At 36.7% G+C, this 18,117-nt stretch overlaps 1 protein-coding gene across 1 annotated transcript in view; it reads left to right on the plus strand.

Moving 5' to 3' along the window:
• Window positions 1-18,117, plus strand: part of DPYD (dihydropyrimidine dehydrogenase) — a 972,677-nt gene that overhangs the window by 687,600 nt on the left and 266,960 nt on the right. The window contains exons 17-18 of the mRNA XM_010598084.3: window positions 13,086-13,206; window positions 14,317-14,436. Of these exons, the coding sequence (XP_010596386.1) occupies window positions 13,086-13,206; window positions 14,317-14,436 (241 nt within the window). The remainder of the gene's footprint in view (window positions 1-13,085; window positions 13,207-14,316; window positions 14,437-18,117) is intronic.

An 18,117-nucleotide genomic window follows, 5' to 3' on the forward strand; every position in this document is an offset into this window, starting at 1 on the left:
TATCTTGCTGTGATGGTGGAAGCTATGTCTCTGGTATTTCAAATACCAGCAGGGTCACCCATAGTGGACAGGTTTCAACAGAGCTTCCAGACTAAGACAAACTAGGAAGAAGGATCTGGTGATCTACTTCCAAAAAACTTAGCCAATGAAAGCCTTATGGATAACAACAGAATATTGTCCAGTATAGTGCTGGAAGATGAGTCACTCAGGTGGGAAGGCAGTCCAAATACGATTAGGTAAGAGCTTTCTGCTCATTATAGATTCGACCTTAGTGACATGGATGGACTAAAGCTTTCAGGATCTTCATTTACTAATATGGTACAACTCAAAGTGAGTAGTAATAGTTGCAAACATCCATTAGTAATCAGAATGTGGAATATACACAGTATGAATCAAGGAAGACTGGAAGTCATACAAAATGAAATGGATGCTTGAAGATTAATATCCTAGACATTAGTGAGCTGAAATGGACTGATATTGGTCATTTTGAACTGGGCAATTATATTGTCTATGACAAATTGAAGAGAAACCACGATGCATTCGTCATCAAAAAGAATATTCCAAGTTCTAGCCTGAAGTACAATGCTGTCAGTGATAAGGTAGTAGCCATACGCCTACAAGGAAGGCAATTTAATATGAATAGTATTCAAACACACCAACTACTGTCAAAGATAAAAAAAATTAAAGATTTTTATGAACTGCTGCAGTCTGAAATTCATCAAAGATGCATTCAGGGAGCATCCATAATTACTCATAATTGGAATGTGAAAGTTGCAAAGAAATAAGATGGATCACTAGTTGGAAAATATGGCCTTGATGATAGAAAATGTCAGAAATCACATGATAGAATTCTGCAAGACCAATGACTTATGTATCAGAAATACATTTTTTTCAACAACATAAGTGACAGTTACATACGTGGACTTCACCAGATGGAATACATAGGAATCAAATCGACTACATAAAAAAAAAAAAAAAAGTTTTTTTTTTTTTTTTTTTTTTTTATGGAAAGAGACAGTAACCAAAGTCCAGAAGAGTTGCGGGATGACATCAAGGACATCATACATGAAGAAAACAAAAGGTCATTAAGAAGACAAGAAAGTAAAGACCAAAATGGATGTCAGAAGAGACCCTGATACTTGCCCTTGAGCACAGGGTAGCTAAAGCAAATGGAAGAAATAATGAAGTAAAAGAGCCAAACAGAAGATTTCAAAGGGCAGATTTAGACTATAAGGCAAAGTATCATAATGAAATGTGCAAGGACCTGGAGTTAGAAAATCAAAAGGGAATACACTCAGTATTTTTCAAGCTGAAAGAATTTAAGAAAAGATTTAAGCCTTGTTTTGCAATATTGAAGGATTGTATGGGCAAAACTGAATGATACAGGAAGCATCAAAGGGAGATGAAAGGAATACACAGAGTCACTGTATCAAAAAGAATTGGTCGATGTCCAGTCATTTCAGGAGTTAGCATATAATCAAGAACCGATGGTACTGAAGGAAGAAGTCCAAGCTGCACTGAAGGCATTGACACAAAACAAGCCTCCAAGAATTAACACCAACTGAGATGCTTCAACAAATGGATGTTGGATGCACTCACTCAATTTTGAAGACAGCTACCTGGTTACCTGACTAGAAGAGATCCATATTTGTGCCCATACCAAAGAAAGATGATCAGCAGAATGCAGAAATTATCAAACAATATCATTAATATCACATGCAACCGAAATTTTGGTGAAGATAATTCAAAAATGACTGCAGATTTACATCAGTAGGGAACTTCCAGAAATTGAAGCCAGATTCAGAAGAGTACATGGAACAAGGGATATCATTGCTTGATGTCAGATGGATCTTGGCTGAAGCAGAGAATACCAAAAAGATGTTTATCTGTGTTTTATGATCTACACAAAGAGATTCGACTGTGCAGATCATAACAAATTACGAGTAACATTGCAAAGAATGGGAATTCCAGAACACTTGATTATGCTCATGTGGAACCTGTACATAGATCAAAAGTCTGTTACGGGAGTAGAACAACGGATACTACGGGGTTTAAAATTGGAAAAGTCGTGTGGCAGGGTTGTATTCTTTCACCATCCTTATTTAATCTGTATGCTGAGCAAATAATCTGAGAAGCTGGACTCTGTGAAGAAGAGTGGGACATCAGGATTGGAGGAAGACTAACTAACAGCCTGTGATATACAGATGATACAATCTTCCTTGCTGGAAGTGAAGATAAGTTAAAGCACTTACTGATGAAGATCAAAGACTACAGCCGTCAGTATGGATTACACCTCAACATAAAGAAGACAAAAATCCTCACAACTGGACCAATAAACAACATCATGGTAAAAGGAGAAAATATTGAAGTTGTCAAGGATTTCATTTTTTTTTAATCAATGGCACCCAACAACAACAATGTGTTGCCAGAAAAAAAAAACAAATCTGTCCAGTACAACCAGAATGTTTCTTAGAAGCAAGGATGGCAAGCCTTCTTCTCCATTGCTTTGGACGTGGTATCAGGAGGGACTGATCCATGAAGAAAGACGTCATGCTTGGTAAAGTAGAAGGTCAGTTAAAAATAGAAAGACCCTCAACAAGATGGACCGACATGTGGCTGCCACAATGGGCTCAATACTTAGAATTGTGAGGATGGCACAGGACTGGGCAATGTTTCCTTCTGCTATGCATAGGGTCACTAGATGTTGGAGACAACTGGATGGCACCTAACAATAACAATCTTCACGCGAGCAGATCTCCTGTGGTGCTGCTAGGTGGGTTCGAACTGCCAACCTTTAGGTTAGCAAATGAACACAAACCGTTTTCGCCTCCAAGGAACCTGTCTAAAAGAGAAAGCATACATTATTTAGGAAACTAGCTGTAAGCTCTAGCTGAACCATGTAGACATGTTTCCTCCCTACCCTCTTCATATGAACTTTTTTTTTTCTTTCTATTTCTCAGCATATCATGCCTTCCCATCTCTTCCTATGTATTCCTTCTCCATGTGTTGTTCTGCAGGGCCTGACCCAGGCTGTGCCATTTCAGGTGTCCTTCAAGGTTCCAAACTGGAATCACTTTCACAGTCAAGTCTTTTTCCCCCCTCCCCAGACATAAATAAAATAAGCATACCTACTTCTAAGTTTTAATTCATTTTATACATACCCCTAGTAAAGCACATGGTATTTTGTTACTTATATATCAGTTTTTTTTGTTTGTTTTTTTATATCACTTTTCTATACCAAAGGAGCCTTTGTGGAGCAGTGGTTAAAGCCCTCGGCTGTTAAGCAAAAGGTCAGTGGTTCGAACCCACCAGCGGCTCCATTGGAGAAAGATGTGGCAGTCTGCTTCTGTAAAGATTTACAGACTTGGAAACCCTATGGGGGCAGTTCTACTCTGTTCTATAGGGCCACTATGAGTTAGAATTAACTTGACGACGGTGGATTCTTATACTAAAGTAAAATTGTTTGTAAAGTCTTCATGCTTAGCTGCTCATAGAGGATGGTCAGCCTTCAACAGGAAAATTTTGTTTTTATATCAGTTCCTGCACTTTACAAAGCACCCTTGCCTTCCCAGGGACAAGAGCATATAAATGCAGCTGGCATCAGTGTGATAGTATACTTTGGCAGGATTCCATGAATCTTGGAATGTTGCTTCCAAAAGCACCCTTGTCATATGGACTGTCACTATGTCAAAAACTCTGAGTTTAACAAAGCAGTACTAACCTGGTATAGAAATCATGCTGAACGTCTCCAGTTCATGCCTCTGAGCAGTTTCCTAGCTTCATTTTATTGGTTCAGTGACTAATAGAAAACATGTAGAAGGGCTTATCTGGCTACCTGCTTAGACATGAGACATATTCCAAGCCTGCCGTATACAGCAACTGGCTTGTGCTCTGAAAGGTCATCAAATTTTAATATATTTTACTTATTTATAAAGAAGATAAAGAGGAGGAAGAGGGAGCAAGGAGGAGGGGGGTGGGTAGTGGATGGTGCATGTGCCGAGTTTAAGGACTTTGGTCCAGGTATAACTTGGTCTTACCACAAATCCTTTACTTATCAAAGAAAGGACAAAACAATAAGGATTATATGAGTTACATTTGTGATTTCTGCTGGTATGTTAAAAAAAAAAAAAAAAAAACCTACTGCTGTCGAGTCAATTCTGACTCATAGTGATGCTATAGGACAGAGTAGAACTGCCCTATAGGATTTGCAAGCCTGTGAGTCTTTACGGAAGTAGACTGCCACATCTTTCTCCCATGGAGCAACTGGTGGGTTCGAACTTTTGGTTAGCAGCTGAGCGCTTAACTCCTACATCACCAGTGTTCCTTTCCATGTAAAGATGTAGGAATACTAGACACTGGAGATGTATAAGATAAAGTCTTCTCTGCAGTGCTGAATGTTGCCTTTGCCCTGATCATCTAAAAACTTAATTAGGTGCTGTTGCATCTAGATATTAATAATATTAATAACATAGCCCAGTAAGGTTCACCATAGCACACTTGTTTTAAGTGAAGGAAAAAAATATATATATTGCAAAGTTTTAAACTGTTTGAATCTAGTAGTTCTTTGGGTACTTTACATTTGTTGAATATTGCAAAAGTAAACAGCCATCTGTTTTAGTACCCATATGATTTTGTGTTTCAAGCAGCTTGAGGATTTTTTTCCCGATGCAAGTTTCATCAACTGTTTTATCAACAATGTAGGCTTTAGGCACTTTCGTAAAGTTGAGTTAGGATAAATGAAAGATTCTTGTCGAATTGGTAATCATGCAGGTATTCAGAGTGAAAAGGAGATCATATTTTAATTTAATTTCACTGCCTTAAGATATTTTTCCTTGTGGGCTATATTACCATTCTCTGTTTACATATCCATCTTTTGAGAAATCATAGCTACTCTTAATACATTTGAAATCAAGCTTTGCTGGCTCTGGATGATATATATTGTGTCTTTCTGCAGAAGTCTCGAGTTATGTCAGGGCTTGCTCATTATGACATATTCAAACTCTACATGATTTATAGATGAAGAGAGACATAGTTATTCCAAAGGCCATTTCTTATGTAGTCTATTGATTCTGACAAATTTTCGGTGTCCTAAGTGGTTATAACTTGAATGTGAGTTCTTTGAGGATAAAGTTGATGCCTTACTCTTGCAATTCCCATATTTCATGGAACATTTGGGGGTAATTATTAGGTGCCAAATAAAAATTAACCCGTTGCCGTCAAGTCGATTCTGACTCATAGCGACCCTATAGGTCGGAATGGACTCAACAGCAATGGGTTTTTTTTTTTTTGGTTTAAATAAAAATCGACATTTCCTTGCTGTATAGTCCATGAAGCTATAGGCTTGCAATGCACATAGCTCTTTTTCAAAGGAAGGTAACTAGAGGCAGTAGCTTTCACAGGAGTTGCCACAACAGCATGCGTCTTGACTATCTGAATGACAATTCAGTGGACTAGATATGGGTGTTCTGAACAAAAGGCAAATGCCTACAGACTAAGACAGAAGTCAGCATTCCATAAAACAGTATGGTACCATACCATAGGCAATATGTTCACTCTGGATACTTAGTACTGGAGAGTGGAAACTGCCTGTTATCATTTAGAGCTCTTATTTGCAGCAACAGAAACAGACTGTGGCTGTCAGAAGGGGAAAGATTTATCATCAGGATACTAGGGATCTCACAAATTCAAGGAAGGCGGGAAGAATCAGGTGTAGCAAATGGGCAGAAACCAAAAGGATGCAGGTAATAGGTGGCAAGAATTGTCCAGCTAAGGTACCGCCCCTACCAGGACTGATGTCTATCACTACTGCTCTTTGGATGCTGCCAGGAGACAGTTACCACACACCACCACAAGTAAGAGTTAACCACTTCTTTTACTATGAGATTCAAGTTCCCATCAGAAGCTTCCAATTGCCAGAGGGTGGAGAGAGAAAAACTTTCTCTTCAATGGCTTATGTAATGGGGGTATTTCTGTATCCTACCAATATTTCATACAGTGAGAATTTTCCACAAATAGATGAAGTTTTGGACAGCCAAAAAAATAAAAGAACTGCACTGTCTGTATTAAATCTTCTCCTCTGTGGGTTTGATTTTGAGATATATATATTCTATAGTAAATAGCAGAAACATTTAACTGGAGAACCAATTGGGCAATATAGAAAAAAAGGAAACATGAGGAAAAGTGGAAAAGGAGATGCTGAGAAATAAAAGCAAATTCATAGTTTCTGGTCCTTGAAGCAATAGAACAAGAGCTGTTTTTTGTCACTAGCATCACTGGCGGGTCATATTCTACAAGATGGATGAGAGACATCTCAGTTCCTAGATGCCTGGCTCTTCCTTTGCTAAAAGCATTTCACCTACTTTCTTACTTCTCCGTATATCCTTGTAATAAGCCCCAACGGTGGAGGTAGCCTTGTCATGCTTCCTTTCCTTGACATGTGAACAACTTTTAAAAATAGAAAACCTCTTTTTTACCTATTTATATCCATCTATATAAACATAAAAATCAAACCGGTTGCCCTGATTTGATTCTAAGTCATGGTGACCCCATGTGTGTCAGAGTAGAACTATGCTCTGTAGGGTTTCCATGGCTGACTTTCTGGAAGTAGATCACCAGGCCTTTCTTCTGAGGTGCCTCTGAGCAGACTCAAATCACCAACCTTTTGGTTAGCAGCTGAGTGTATAACTGTTTGCGCCACCCAGGAATACCATCATTCTCTATCTTAATTTTATGATATGTATCCTTATAAACTACCACGGGAAGCATAAATAAATCATTTAATAAAGATTAAGCTAGATTCAAGATTGCTTAAATTTTAGGTAAAATCTAGCATCCGTGAACATTATACTTACAAAAGGCCAAGATTAATATCTCCTCACATTTTCACACAAAGAGTTTTCAAGAAAATCACCCCACTTGTCCTTTTCAGCTCAAAGAGGGAAATAGGTCCACAGAATGGGGGGAGGGGGGCGGGCAGTATTTCTTTCTAGCTCTTACAGCAGCAGCAGGAAAAAACCCTTAAGGAACTGTACCAGCTTGTTATGGATGAGCTCCCCTTAGCTGAAACCATTTATAGTCGAGGGATTGAGATTTTCTTCACTACGGTATTTAATATTGCCTCAACAGTAATTCCTTCTTGCTAGGATTTCATAAAGTTCCCAGGACAGAAGCATGACTTCCTTAGACTCTCTTCATCCTGAATATAACAGCATCGTGGGTGCTCCAGGGCAGAATGTTGTTCTTCACTAATCTTCTCCCTCTGTTGACGAATCATTCACACCAATACGGGATTATAAAGATACTGAGGTTTTGTGCTATGGTTGTTTTCTAACTGTAGTCCTTGGATGCAGGCTGAGTCAACAGACCAGCAGATGTATAAAACATCCATTGTTACACTGTTTACACTAATGCTTTGCATTAAGAAAACAAATGCCAAGCTGTCTGAAATCTGCAAATAGTAAAAACACCTTATTATACACTTAAATACGCGCTTGCCCTTCTCTAAAATGTTTCCATACACAGTAGTGCAAGTAACTGCCTGTACTCCGTTACCCGCTGAAGTCTTTTTAGTGTGTTCCAAGCAGTGTTTGGGAAACCTGCTGGGATTCAGTTGGACCTAGCTGGTCCACAATTTTAAACACTTTCTGGTGTTATCAGCATGTACATAACCTGTTTTTCCATATTTTATGATATTCCAGGTGACGGTGCATGACCTCATTAATAAGCAAAATATGGGCAGCACCCTTTTTCACATGGTGGATTGTATTAGAATTTCAATTCACAGGTAAATGCATGCCATATCTGAGGAAAACTTCAAGGTCTTTATTATTTATAACAGGAAATCTCAGAGATTCTGATAATGCTATAGCATTTCAGATTATTTCTAAGAGTATGTAGCGTGAAACTTGGCACATATGTTGGCATATACTGCACATATAATGGCAAATATTGCTGAACTGATGAAGCCATGCTGTACAAATTATTTTTGTTATTTTCATTTACTTAGAAGAAAATCAGGAATACAAAATTATTGGGTTCAGAATAACCAGCTGCCTTAGGCACTATGTGTTAGGTTAGTTTTTTCTGTTTGTAGAATTTTATATGAATGTAATCATACAACATGTATGTGTCTGGCTTCTTAGCATAATTTTTTAAAAATTAATCCAGGTCGTTGGTTTGTTCAATAGTTTGTGTTCTTTTTATTGCTGAATAGTATTCCATTGTGTGGATATACCACCCTTCGTTTGTCCATTAACCTACTGATGGATAATTGGGTTGTTTTCAATTCTGACTGTTTCGAAAAAAGCTGCTATGAACATTCATGTGCAAATCTTTGTGTGGGTATAAGTTTTTTGTTTCTCTTAGATATATAAGTAAGAGTGAAATTATGGGTTGATAAGAAGCTGCCAAACTATTTTCCAAAGTGGTTGTACCATTCTTAGAATTCTTAAGTCAGTAAAACTGATGCCATAAGGACACATGCTAATGCATGAGTTAATTTAAAACATCTCCATTCCAACACTCAGTTTTTTTTTCATTTACTAATAATTCTGCCTGGAGCAAATAACTCTTTCTGTCCTATCTGACACAGAAGGATAAATGCATTACTGTTGCCTATTATTTTAAAGCTACATCTAGTCTTACAGGTGTAAATGAAGCAGAAGCCTTTTACAGTTCCAGTTTACAATTGATAGCTGAATTTCACTTTCGGGAGCAATTTTGAAAAGACGATGATGGTTTGGGACATGATGATGGGAAAGAAAATTAAGAAGTTAAAATTGGTACTCAAAATGATCTGAGCCTCAATTCTTGCATTCAGGAAAGTGGACATAATAAAAATGCCAGCCACCTCTTGGCATGTCAGGTGAATTAAGACTTAGGCATCCCTTAGCGGAAAACATTTTGTAAGTGGTAAAATTTTTCATTGGATTCATTGCAATGCCAGTTTCTAAGAACTCCATTTTAAAAAGAATTGTACTGAGTGAAAATTACCAGGTAAATTGGAGAGAGATGTTTCTTCAAGTCAAAAATTTCACTTGTAATTTAAGCTTATCAAGAAATTCTCACAAGCTCATTCTCTAGTGCTTGCTCCTTTGTATAAGACATGCAACCAAATGCCCTAAGTAATTGACAGAAATGCCTATCTCACAATGGAGAGATCACCTTGGGGCCTCACAGGCAACAGGGTGGATCATTTATGGAGCCCCCTGAGAACATATAACTAGACACACACTAATTAGTAGAATTAAACCTCATTATCATATGGCCCAGATAAGACAATAAGCCTTAAAAGTAACCAGTTTTAAACAATGGACATGATTGTTGCAAACAATCTACTCTGCACTACATTTTCTAGTCTTTGCTCTTGTCATTGTTTGGTTTTCATAGGATTCTGTGCCAGAGCATATTAATTGCAGGCAGACACAGGGATGCTTTACCTTAAAGTTGTCAAATAGGCCAAATTAGCTCTAACCTGCTTTTATCCTCTTTTCAGTATTTCACGTATCTGATCTGATACCTTCACCTTATATAGTACCTTCAAGACTATCATTTGCCCTCCAGGCCCCAAGGGCTTCAGTGCCTTTCCCCTCATAATACTACACACAGCCATAACAGAAAACCTATTTTGTCACCTCAGAGCTTTTTGGCTGATCAATAAATAACAAAAAGGTGATGGTGGTGTTTGTTTGCCTGCGAGTTAATTCCAACTCACAGTGACCCTACAGGACAGAGTAGGACTCATTAGTCTTTACGGGAGCAGATCTTCAGGTCTTTCCTCCTGAGAAGCTGTTACTGGGTTCAATCCGCATGTCTTTCAGTTAGCAGCTGAGTTATTAACCTTTGTGCTACCAACACTCCTTACAAAAGAGTTAACAGGTTTAAAGAAGTACACACACACATACATGATAGCTGCTGTGGGAGAGATTGCAAATTATGGTTAATGGTGGACATTACTGATACCTGTATAAGGAGCCAATAAAAACTTGGAGATCCAGGTAGAGTTTTTGTGATTAGACACATTAAAAGACTTGTTAAGCTATTTTTTGCATATTTGTCTGTAATTTTTCTTCAGAATTATTGCAAGTTTGTAAAATAGTCTTCTTATATTTGATGTTTTTAGATATTACGTATCATCAAAAAATCCAACCTTAAACCTAGACACTGACTATATTTTGATGGAAATACAAAGAGAGAGAGAAAAGGGAGAGAGGGAGAAAAATGGAAAATATGCTGTTTACAAGCATTCATGACACAACAAATATTTGATGAGTACCTAGTATTTTTAGTACTAGAAATAAAAGAGCAGTCCAGAACTGTTTTGTTTTATTCGCTTTTTGTGTTGACACTATCAAGTCTCGATTTGTCTGAGAGATGCTAGTAACTGTACCTTTCCTATTCTGAGGATTTTGGGGGGAATTAGAGATTATCTAAAATTTACTCATTTCAATAAAATTCTAAAAACTAGCTTATTAGGAATGGGCAAAGCCATCTGATGCTATCAGTAGAAAATAAGAAAGTCAAAATGTAGTAACTCTATAAATTGCTTGTACATCTTGAACGTTCATATCAGAAGTGTGAGGAAACCAGCAAAGTGTGAATAGTCGTAGCCTATGTTTTAATTCCCCAGAGTATACAGATTCATTTTATCATGTTATTATATACTCCACATTTCTAGTTGTATTAGAATATTTCTTTTATGCCTGTCAAACAAAACTTCACAGTTTACAGAAGAGGCATTCATTTTTGCAATAATGTGGGTCAAAAGTTGTTAAGAAGATTCTCGAGTAATCAAATTTTGTTTCAGCAACTTATAATGATTAGTCTGCAGCTGGTTTGGCTCACTGTGAAGATGAGACATATCTGAATACCATCAACTTTACTCATAAAACTATCCAAACCCATTGCTGTTGAGTCGATTCCGACTCATAGTGACCCTACAGGACAGAATAGAACTTCCGCATAAGGTTTCCAAAGAGCAGCTGGTGGATTTGAACTGCTGACGTTTTGGTTAGCAGCCGAGTTCTTAGCCACTACGTCACAGAAGGGTCAAATTATAATATCTTGAAATAGACACATGATTCGAGTAAATAATAGTAGCCAAGTAACATTTTTTTTTAAAAACTAAAAAACTTTGAGTAGATTCCAAATTGTTAAACAGTGAGTAAAACGTACTCATTTAAAATAGTTAACTAGATAAAGTGAAAATCAACAGAAAAAAATCTGACAAATGTTTGAGGTAAATTATAAAGACATGTTGGTCAATAGTAATGAGAGCCACTTAGAAACCACTGTATCAGAATATTAGTGTTTACTCTATTGGAACCAAATAATATTTTACATTTGTTTTGGTAATTTTTATCAGGCTACCATCCATGTATTATGCAAATCAAGTGATCTTTAGATTATTGTCAAATTCTGCCTTAAAGCTTTCACAAAGGACGCGCAATTCATATCATCTAGAGTTACTGTCATTTCTAGGCTAAGTCCCATGGAAATTCATAACTTAAAAATGAAAGTCACAAAGATGCAACTGCCTTCATAATGCCAATGCAGCAGTTATAAATATTTCATGAACACTCCATGGGCAGGGACAGATCTCCATTTTCATGAGTTAGAATTTGTACAGCTAAGTCTCCAGGTTTTACTATTCATAAAGCACAGTATGCCCCATACAGCATTCCATATAGTGGGTTTTTTTTTTAATATTTATGTTTAATGAAGAAATTACTGTGTTGAAAAGAGAACAAGCCAAGCCAAAGACTTCTAGTTAAAATTATTCAGTTTTGCCGAATAGAGATGATAACAATGAACAGAAATTACCTCACTGCAGCATCTCAGCACATAAATGCATAAGTTTTAGGGTAATACAGGAGGAAGGATGAAGCCTAAGTGAAAAGATCCTTTCTAAAGGTTATAACATTAGAAATCTCATCTTAAAAGAATTTGAAAGGTTAAAATGCAAGGTGCAAATTCCTTACACATGAAAATATTATTTACAAATGATATACTTGCTTACTGTTTTATAGTTTAAATGTATGTCTATATTTTTCTGGGTTTTTCTTTTATTAAAAAAAAAACATTTTAACTTACTGAGATAATATTACCAAGTTCAATAATGAATTGCTATTGCATATTTTAAGGTAATTTATCAAAGCACATTATCAGTGCCTGTCAGAATAAATTTTGTGCTAAAAGTAATGAAAAAAAAAGGACTATTGTATGTGTTGAAATCAAAGAACAGCACGACAGTAAGTTATTTTCAGTGGAAAAGGATAGGTGATTGCCCTCTAAATGATACTTGTCCCGTGAGAAAATAAAAGCCTGAAAAATCACAGGAAACAGGCACAAGAAAATGTCTGTTCCTTGCTTTTAAAAATGAGCATTTGATATTTTATTTCATTTTTTGTCATTTTGATCAATGCTTTCAAGTAGATGAGTGTGGGAAAACGTTGTACAGATCTTAGTGACATTTACAAAAGTAAGTTAGAGTTACTCATCAACTCATACATAATCTAAGGTTGAATTATTCTGTATTAGTGTTTTAGTGTGTAGTACGTATCATGTTTAGATTAATTATTAAGTCAGAGATTGAGTTTCTTTGGAATACACTTTAGCAAGACTGAGTCTTCTAATAATGAAAACAGACCAGATTTGACATCATTCACCCAGGAGTGACTATTTTTATTTTTATTTTTTTTAATTAGGCTTGAACCAACAAGGTCACCAGAAATTCCGTAGTGTTTCCTGAACTTACCGCCAGAAGTTTATGTGTTATCCCTGATATTATTTAACTGGAAGTGGGGAACTCTTTCTTCCTTTTGGTTCTTTGTAATTTTATTTCCAAAGGCCCCCTTGAGGAATTTAACCTTTATGTGATGAATTTGCAGTTCACTTGAAGTGTGTTAACCTTAGTTCCCTAATGAGTCTAGGTGCAACACTGAGGAGAAAAATTTGAGAAATATATCATGTAGCCCATTGTCAAGTTGAATTTGTCTTGCACATTTCCAGCATTGCTGTTGTTCTGGTACACATTTTGATCACAATTCTTTAATTATGTTCTATATTTAACTGACCTATTTGAACAGGATCCAGAGCTGGTGCGGAACATCTGTCGCTGGGTTAGGCAAGCTGTTCACGTTCCTTTTTTTGCCAAGTTGACCCCAAATGTCACTGATATTGTAAGCATCGCAAGAGCTGCAAAGGAAGGTAAGGACTATGCTTGCCTCAGTTTTCCAGTTATATAAATATGGGCCTGATCTATGTAGCCATGCTAAAGGATATCTTTTTCCACAAACATAATTGTATTTCTTTGTTCATAGTTTAAGAAAAGTATTATTGAACACTACTCTCATTTGATTCACATCTGGAGTCAAGCTAGGAAATGGGCCCCAAATTTTGACTTGGGAATACAAAAACCTTTATAATTTTTTTGAATATGCACCGGTTTCATACATAGGTGTATATTACGTGCCAAAACCACGGTCACAGCAATATGATCCCCTGCAATATAAATGACCTTGTAATGTAACAATTCAGCAATAATAGCATTTGGAACTTTTAATGAAGTCAAAAAAAGATATCAGCTTCTGCAATGTAAAATTGATTGTAAGTTCCCTTTATATTTGTAAGGAGCCCTGGTGGTGCTGTAGTTAAGTGCTTGAAAGGTCAGCAAAAGGTCAACAGTTCGAACCCACCATTCCCACAATGTCACAAAGAGGAAGGCTGACGAGGAGCACTTGCTCAGGGTCCAGACACAACTTTCTTTCATTAGAAGCTATCAAACAAGGCCTTAAATATTATTGTAATGCAGAATAACAGCCTTGGAAACCCTACGGGGCAGTTCTACTCTCTCCTATGGGATCGCTATGAGTTGGAATCGACTTGACGGCAATGAGTTTTTTTGTTTTATATTTGCTAGAGCTTAGCACATTGCCTTAAACACATGCTCAGTAACTATCTGTTGACTGCATAAAATCATGCAGTCACTGTATGGCTTTAAAAATCATACATGCATGTGTTCCATCTGTGGAAATCTGTTTCCGAAGACAATGTAAATTACCTGGAAAATAACACTGAGTGGAAAACGTTTGGCATCAACAAATCTGTATAATAATTGACAAACTGAAGTGGTGGTAAATAAAACTTTGTTTTTATGCCTTGCATTTTAAGTGTCATTGTAGGAATTAAGTTAGTGAAGACCTTTGAGGGGAGGAAATATTCTTAAGAGAAAGTACAATGTGCATTCTCCTGGGTTGTGTAGGTTGGAATGGTTGTCCCTTTAAGAACTGCAGGGAACTGTTGATGTGTTTTCCACAGGTGGTGCAGACGGTGTTACAGCCACCAACACTGTCTCAGGTCTGATGGGATTAAATGCTGATGGCACGCCTTGGCCGGCAGTGGGCGTTGGAAAGCGGACCACATATGGTGGAGTGTCTGGTAGGTGTTGTCCTCTCCTGCCATTATGCTTCCTCTGAGATTGCTGAAAAATCAGGAGGTCGTGTTGCAAGCAAGAGTATCGTGTCTTTTATAATTCTACCTTCTTTATAACTCATTGTTGGTCAGTGTTCCAAATAGTTGTAACAGATGGAACAGATTGGGTGTGGAGGCCCAAGTGGCTATTAGCACAAAATGAGAGAATACCAAGATAGGGTCTTTCAAGGATTTTATTCTCTTGTTGTCTCTGTTTTTACTAGAATTTCTCATTGTCACGATTGTCTTGTCACTTTTAGTAAAGGCTAATACTAGGATCCTGTAAGAGAAAAATATAAACATCCTGATTATAATATCTGCTTCATTGCCTGGATTAGTTTTCATTCTTCCTAGAATTAAAAAAAATCTACCTTCAAAAAATCTTGCTCAAATACTGCCCCAGAAAAATCATTAAAATGTTACATTTATAGGTGTCACTGACAAGACATTTGCAGACTTCCCACCTCTGCTCACTCTTTCTCATCATCTAGCACTTGTATTTTAAAAAAGAACGTTTTAATCCCAAAGTCCTGCTCAGCATCTTTGCCCTGTGCACTCTGTTGCTGTGACAACATGAACTTGGTCTTGCAAAGACAATGCTGTGAGGTTCTTGACTGTACTGGTGTGGGGATTAGTCTCCTTGGTGATAGAGACAGTGGTAAATATACATTTAACATAGCAGTGTCCTACAGTTCAAGAAAAGCATTGCTGAATCAGACCAAAATGTGCTTTTGGAAGAGACCGGATAGATAAATAAAGCTCCTATCTATGCTGAAGCGTTAGGTTTTGAGAGCATGAAGTTTACCTATGAGCCATGATAAAAAAAAAAAAAGGTTATATTCTGCACTTAATTCAATGCCATTCCCACAATGTCAGAAAGAGGAAGGCAGACAAGGAGCACCTGCTCAGGGTCCAGACATAACTGTCTTTTATCAAGAGCTATCAAACAAGGCCTTAAATATTATTGTAATGCAGAATAACGTGGACTCCGTTAGCATGCGCCACAGAAAGGAAGTTGAGAGCCTCCAGAGTTGGGCGGTAACGTGTGCTATGTTTTCTGTCAGCCCATTTCAATTTTTCCAGCCTGCCATGTTGACAGCAAGAGAATAAAGGAGGTCACAGAGGGTGCTGAACATTAAAAATTAATAAAAGAACTATTGCAGTAGTATTTTATATAAGTAACACCATTCACGTTTTCTCATTTAAGCTGCAGTTTCTGAATATTCTTCCATACTATAACTCAGTCTAATAAAACTACAAAATTATAGCATTAGAAAGTCTTTTGTGTTGCAGTCTTTAAGCACATAAAAGCATATACACACTGGAAATTATAGTGGTACCTGAAAACAAGTTCAGCCATACCTCAGGGCCTGTTAACATTTCCATAAAACTCTATTCCTAAGATTTATAAATTCACATATAAATATTCACTTGGGCTATAAGCTCAGCTAATCCTGGGCAGAGCTTTCATTTTAAACAACAAAAGACCCCTAACATTTTTAAGGGCTTGTACCTCATTTCTAGTAGGTTCTTTATTAAGTCCCTTTACATTAAACAATCTGTTTTGAAAATAGCCTTTCTCCATACTGACAAAATTAATAGATTTTTCCCTCCTTTAGAGCAATGCTTGCTTTAACTTAAAGGAAATAGAATCTGAAAAGCAGTTTAAACAGGCAGTGATAATATATTTTAGAATAGAAGCAAGTTCTGTAACAAAGTACCTTCAGAATGAGCAAAACCTAGCCTAGCAAAACTGTTAAATAAATGTTAAATAATAATGGCTTCAATTTTCAGGGGTGGTGGAAATATCAAAACGGCTAAATTCTGGGCTTCGAATACTACTTCGGTATAGAAATCACATAAATAATGCTGGATGATCTTTACAAGATTATTATTTATTTATTTATTTATTTATTTATTACCATAACAGAGTGCTAATGCCTTTCTAAGTGTTCTCTGAGAGCACTGGAATGTCTACACCTAGAAGAGTTGCTTGAATCACAGTTTGTCTCGTTTCTTTTTTTAAGTGAAAACTAGAGTACAGTTTTGAATAGGTATTTGAAATACAACACATACGTTCCATTGCCAGGAAAGGATATTTTGTTCATTCAATATAGTCTCTACCTCCTTATTCAATCCCCCTGCAAAAAAAACCTTTCTGCTATTTAGAATGGATTTTTTTTTTTTTTCTTTAAGTAAGTGGGAAAATATGAGGTACTTCGGGTAGTGCACATAGAAAAATGGTCACATTTCAGTATTGCCTTCTCTTAAAACACGTTAGCTAATAAGGGACAGTGACTTGCTTTGGGAAGACAGTACCTCCGGTAAGGAATGTCAGTTGAATTATTTCAAAAATGATTAGTCTGGATTTTGGAGTAATCTAAAGAAATGTTTCTCAAACTTTGGTTCTCAACTTATGAGTGTAACTTGGAATCAAGTTTAATGAGCTGTAATCAAATTTTTTTTTTAAATGAAGTAGAACAAAAATTTGTCAGAGTACTTCAAACATAACTGGGATACACACTGTTTGATCGAACTTATTTTTCATTTATATACATCATAAATCCCCATTGTTGTCAAGTCTCTTCCGACCCATAGTGACGCTCTAGGACAAAGTAGAACTGCCCCCTAGGATTCCTAAGGCTGTGATCTTTATGGAAGCAGATTGCCATGTCTTTCTCCCACGGAGCAGCTGATGAATTTGAACTGCCAACCTTTTGGTTGGCAGCTGAGCGCTTAACCACTGTACCACCAGGGCTTCCTGTATACATAATGTACACATGCATATGTATGTCTGTACTGGATCATGATGGAAAAAGCATTTTTTTTACTGTGTGTATCTTCAGAAAAGTTGGAAAACTATTGCTTTAGAGGGAGGACTCCTTGTTAAAGCCATTAAGCCTGTAGAAAACTAAGTAACTACTACTTGTTGCAGTTTAAAAATTTCATGGAGAGTGTTAAGATTTCATTCCAAATTCTCCTCTGCAGCTTTGCTATTTTAGAAACCGCATTTTCCAGATTCGCCTGTAGGTGATTGGAATCTGGAAGCCTCAAATGTATGAACCAAACTCTTAAGGGAATGATTTATAAATCAGAATTTTGATTATGGGAGAAATATCTGGCAAAATTCATTCTTACATTATAGGTTCATGAAAGGTTGAATTAAATATATGGTGATTTGAAAGTGAGAACGTTATCAAATGAAAGATTGATATTCATAAGGGATATTTTTCAAAAAACTAGGATGGGTGATTAAGTTTTCCACCATACAAGTACTTATGTCTAAAGCATTGATTCTAAAGAGTTGTGAAATCTCTAACTTTCCATGGACAGTATGGCCTTAACACTGATAAGTTGTCACCACTTAACTTTCCTGTTTCTAGGCCTCTTGCAGAAAACTCTTGTCCAACAACAGTTACTTCATGGATCCCCACACAGTGTACTAGATTGCTTTCTTGTTGTCATTGTTGTTTTGTTTTTGGAGAAATTCCTTAACTTTGTGTATTTTACTGAAAGAAACCCTGTTCTCATCTGCAGCGTATTTATAAACACCATCCTCAAGTGGATTAACCATGATTTTTCCTAGTTTTAGTTTAGTTCATTTTTTTTTTTTCTTGTTTTGGTTTCAAAATCTGAGCTTTTTTCCTG

Source organism: Loxodonta africana, chromosome 3 (genome assembly GCF_030014295.1).
Source record: "Loxodonta africana isolate mLoxAfr1 chromosome 3, mLoxAfr1.hap2, whole genome shotgun sequence".
Taxonomy (NCBI): domain Eukaryota; kingdom Metazoa; phylum Chordata; class Mammalia; order Proboscidea; family Elephantidae; genus Loxodonta; species Loxodonta africana.